This window comes from Montipora foliosa, chromosome 5 (assembly GCF_036669935.1).
Source record: "Montipora foliosa isolate CH-2021 chromosome 5, ASM3666993v2, whole genome shotgun sequence".
Taxonomy (NCBI): Eukaryota; Metazoa; Cnidaria; class Anthozoa; order Scleractinia; family Acroporidae; genus Montipora; species Montipora foliosa.
The window spans coordinates 26,144,657-26,149,656 of record NC_090873.1 but is presented as its reverse complement, the minus strand read 5'-3'; the positions used below and the strand labels follow the sequence as shown (position 1 = coordinate 26,149,656).

General features: G+C 37.4%; 1 protein-coding gene across 2 annotated transcripts in view; it reads left to right on the top strand.

Moving 5' to 3' along the window:
- LOC138003816 (probable E3 ubiquitin-protein ligase HERC4) overlaps window positions 1–5,000 on the top strand; it is a 53,269-nt gene that overhangs the window by 10,930 nt on the left and 37,339 nt on the right. For both annotated transcript variants that reach the window (XM_068850066.1, XM_068850067.1), the window contains exons 7-8: window positions 384–467; window positions 2,954–3,000. In XM_068850066.1, coding sequence (XP_068706167.1) covers window positions 384–467; window positions 2,954–3,000 — 131 coding nt within the window. The remainder of the gene's footprint in view (window positions 1–383; window positions 468–2,953; window positions 3,001–5,000) is intronic.

The window sequence follows — 5,000 nt, the reverse complement described above, 5'->3', positions numbered from 1 at the left end:
CTAACCCAAAAACAAAAGACTAAACAATTGAAACAATGACTTTTACAATACCAATCAATAGCAGGTTATGAGAGCTGCTACTTTACTGCTTTGTTTTTGGCTTGGGTATTGAGCCAATCAAATTATATGCTACGAGAGCTGCTACACTACTGCATGTGATTGGTTTGCTTAGTTGGAAAAAATGCTTTACATATTTAAAATTAACCAATGGAAAAAAACACCTCATGTCTCTGATATGCTGCACTTGTTAGTAGGCAACTTGATAAGTTGAAAATAAGATGTTTAGTTAATTTGGATTATTACATAATGATTTTGGCTTTTTCCTCACAATATTGAATTTATTTACAAAACAATATTTATTTCATCATTTTTATCTTTGTCAGGATGGTGGGGTATTTACATTTGGCTGGGGAAGTTATGGGCAACTGGGACATAACTCTTACAATGATGAGTTCAATCCTCGTAAGGTAAGATGACAACTGCCAACCTTTTTAACTAATAAAATTTAATAATAAATGCACTTTATAAATGTTGTGTGTTGGACTCGGTATGGACCAACATTCATTGAGTTTCACCACCCAGATGATGAGGGTCACATAACAGAGTGTGGCTCTATTGAGGTACAAATTTTTTCTTGGTTTTCAAAGTTTTCTTCAATTGACATTCATTATCATGATCATAATCTGAAACAAAGGAAATTAAATCAAATTGAACTGGTTTAAAAACATTTGAACCAGAACAGCTTCACTTATTTGATGGTGTGCCCATAACCAAGCCAGGCACAGCAACAGGCCACTCCTTGTGAGTATTGCCCCCTGGAATTTAATGACAGAGGCCTGTGGCTTAAAGTTTATGGTCTTTCTCTGAGAAGGCTTTAAATTGTAACCATATTGCAGGTGATTACAAAGGCAGCAGTTTCTTCTCAGCTAATTAAAAGGGTTAACCAACTTTTTTTGAAATTATTTTTAAACACATCATGCACACCTCACATTTACATGTACAGTGCTACAGGTTCTCCTTGGTGTTGAAAATATTGATTGGCTATATGCAAAGTTGATTGCATGGATATACATGTATTGCTTTTTTTACATGTGAAAATACAGCTAATAAAAATTCCATTTGCAAGGTTTATTGCCTAAAGTTCTATATATAATAAAATTATGTTCTTTTGCAATCATACGACAGATTCTTTGGAGAAATTAACATGCCAAAAAGTGCCCCCTGGAGGCATCATCACAAAGGCAGTAGATTCTGACTTATGAAAATGTGAAGTTTCAAACTGTGATGATAAATTATTTCTAATTGTCATTTCGAGTTGTGTTGAAATCTTCAGTTAAATAACCTGCGCCCGGTTTTTCGAAAGCCTATTAACTTAATCCAGGATTAGCTCAAACTTTTCTTTCATGTTTTCAACTTTTTGGTGAAAGTTTCTTTTGCTTATTTTTTGTTTTTCAAGATTTACTTCTTATGTAAAGTTTTGCCGAATATCAGCGTTGAATAGCATTTGGGAATAGAGAAATGAACTCCTTGGTTAATTTTTAATCTGGGATTAGCGTTAATCAGCTTTTGAACAACCGGGCCCTGAGTGGCAGTCTGGCCTGAGTTGAACCAACATCCTCTCACACAATAGTCTGATAAGATTCTCAACCAAAGTCAATAAGCAACTGTTTGGAACTTAAGATGCTTCAGGGTCTTTTTTAAAATAATATTATTGATTAAAAAGAGCTCCTTTAAGTTTGTGATGAAATCTCTAAAAGGTTACTCTTTTAATTTAAGTATTTTTGGATAAAGATGCTAAGCTATAGGCCTCAGAGCTGTGCTTGTACATGTACTTTGAAGGACCGTCACACTTTTTGAAAAGAGGAAGGTTTAGAGTTCTTAGTGTACATGTAGTAGTGAGTCACACTTTTTTGCAAAGAGGAAGGGGTGACGAATCGTAAAATCCGAGACTTGCCGAGATGCCGAGATCCCTGTTTGAGAATCTGAGACCAAGACATGCAAGACTTAACATTGCAATAATTTATAAACAGACTTCGAAACTCTGTGCAAAGGCTGTCAAGATTTCACTTTTGTCCAGGTTTGACCCTAATTAGATGCACGCCCAATTTTGACATCCAACATGAAGTGTCCCTTTAAGTCTAAGCATTTGCTACCTATTTTCAACAATAAGGCAGGGGTTTCAATAACTTTTGCAGTAGATGACTGGGCTAATCAATGTAAGCGGCAGTCACTCTTATCTTTTACAAGGGTTTGAGTGAAAATCAAGGCAGAGTAGCCAGCGGTGAGAGACAATTTTCTGACAAACAGATGGCGGTTTACCGCCGGTGACCGGCTTCTAATGAAACCCCTGCAAAACCTTAAAGGTAAAGGTTAGTGTTATTTTTAGCTTTGGGCAAATGCAGCAGTTGATCTTTATTTAAAGAGCAGCATTTGGGGGACACTTTGTGACGTAAATTGTCTGTCTTCTGAGACACAAGTGATGTTGAAGTTGGCGAGAAGAGCAAGGGGACACTTTGTGACGCTTATTGAAATATGTGTGCATCTAATTGGGGTCAAACCTGGACATATCTCAAGATTTCGAGATCGGATGAGAAGTCTGTGAGTGCCAAGACTTTGGAGGTCATTTTGCATGTATACCATTCGTTACCCCTAGAGGACACCTGTGAGTACTGCAAGTCTTGTAATTTAAATGTGATTGCCATGGCTGTGTGGGTACCCATAAAAGAAGAAGATGCCCACAAGCTGTTGAAGATTATGCTGGAGTCTTTGGTATGATCATATAATTAAGGGTGAATATAAATATCATCATCATCATCATCATCATCATCATCACCATCATCTAGATAAAGAATGACCTAACTCACTGCCCATGAAGTTCTGTAAGTCTTGAAGAAAGTGATGTAGGAATGCTACACTCTTATTGCCTTTTGTTACTTGTACTTTTATTCATCAGGTGTTTGAATTGATGGGCAAAGTTGTGACACAAATTGCTTGTGGAAGGTATGCCTAGATTTTAGTGCTGTTGCTTTTGTCACCAATAATTTTTATTCATTTACATTCTGCTGCAATGCATCTATCCCTGATACAGGTGTTGTATTGATGTAGGTTTGCTATGATAGTATAAGCATGCTAGCTAATAAGTAATGGTGAAGGATTTGGCTTTTATTGTTGTTGTTATATTCCCTTTGATCTTCTTGGGAGCTGGGTTGTAAGATTTTCCTGTTTACAGTATGTAAAGTTTATTTTTCATTTAATTGTAAACATGTCGTCTATCATTTACACTGTAACCCATTCACACCTCAAAAGACCTAGGATGCCCCCCATTCATGATTAAAATCGTCTGGCGTTAAACTGCAAGAGGCAGAAATAAACGAATTTGATTTGATTTGATTTGACAGAGTAAAATCTATTAAGTGTCGCTCTCTCAGGGGGTCAATGGGTTAAAGCCGAGGTGGCAAGGGAGTTGGAACCCATGATTATTGAAACCATAATGTTACAGTAAATGTTATTGGGGGCTAACACATTACTACTGAGACACATTGGACCTCACCTTGAAGAAACATTAAAAAAAAAACAGTATAAATTTAAGAATCACCTTGATCGGGCAAAAAAGTCTTACTACAAATCTGGATTTAAAAAGGTCTTGAAAGTGAATTTGCATGTATCCTCCAATCCATCAAGAAAGCATGTTCTCTGTAAACAAGAGACTATTATTATAATAATTTAGGACAACTAGTCGGAAGAAATCAACTTAAGGCTACAATCTGAAGTCAAAAGCCACCTTACAGTAACTACACAATGTTATGTATGCCCTTCATTTACCTGTACTGTTTTTGTTTTATTTACCAAGATTACACAGCACTTAAAACACTCTTCCTCCACCACTGTAGTCTTGGATTGATTCTGTTAGGCTAGGTCTATGCCGCATGAGGCTTGAGTTTTCCTGGGAAATGTGGTTGAACCTTCTACAGTACCGCTCGAAACTATTAGTACATTTGCATGTGGTAATATCTCGTCTTTGCTGATAGTGTTTACTGCGAAATCACCTACAGTCTCGGACAAAATTGTTGAAACACTCAACACCTTATAATACCTTGCCCTCCCACAATGTTGTTTTGGCAAATGGGCACAGAAACGCGTGTTACAACAAAATTGTGAGGGGAGAGTGAGCTGCAAATTAAAGCTTCAGATCTGTATAGTCGTTTTTTTTTTTGCAATGAATTTTGTCACAGACTGTAGGTTGGACAAAAACTGCAACCAAGGCAAAGACGAAAGCAACCGAATGCCGCGGCCTATTTAATTGCAGTAATGTGCCGCAAGAAAACCTACATGTAGCTTCCCAAGGTAAAGAATGAATATGCAAACTATTTTTCACAGCACCGACGCAACACAACGCACTGTCATGAAGGCCTGTTATGTTCGTCTCATTTCGCCGTGGCAGCTGAGAACAGAGAATGTTGATAACCTTTCATCATGCGTAATTCTTACATCTTTATGTTTTTAATTTGTACGTTTTTCACAATCATGATGAACAGTTCTCCCAAAGGCCTAAAAAGGACATTTCTTTAAAAAAAAACTGTGGATTATGCGTAACTTAAGTTGCCACCAGTGCAGTCTGACAGGAGATACATGTATATTAGGGAGCTTACGGACGGCGACCGGAAGTGAGCTGTTTTCCCTTTTAACTTGTCTTTACATAACCACAGTTACATTGCCAAGTATCTTTTCTCCATTAGAGATGATTAGTATAAAAATCTGGGAGACACCAATGTCCTAGTGCGCGAAATGTTCTCTTCGGGTTTCCGTCCACATCTCAAAAACGGGCGTGCTTAAGCTCCCTAATTAGAATCAAAAGCGCTTCAAATTTTTCCTCATGTCCAAATAGAAATGTTTATGGGATAGTTTTTGAAAAGCCCCAACTTTGAACCACACCTACCGCAACCGTATTCCCGAAGTTTGTTAAGCAACTCCTTGTCGCGCGTTTCATTCCTCTGAATTAG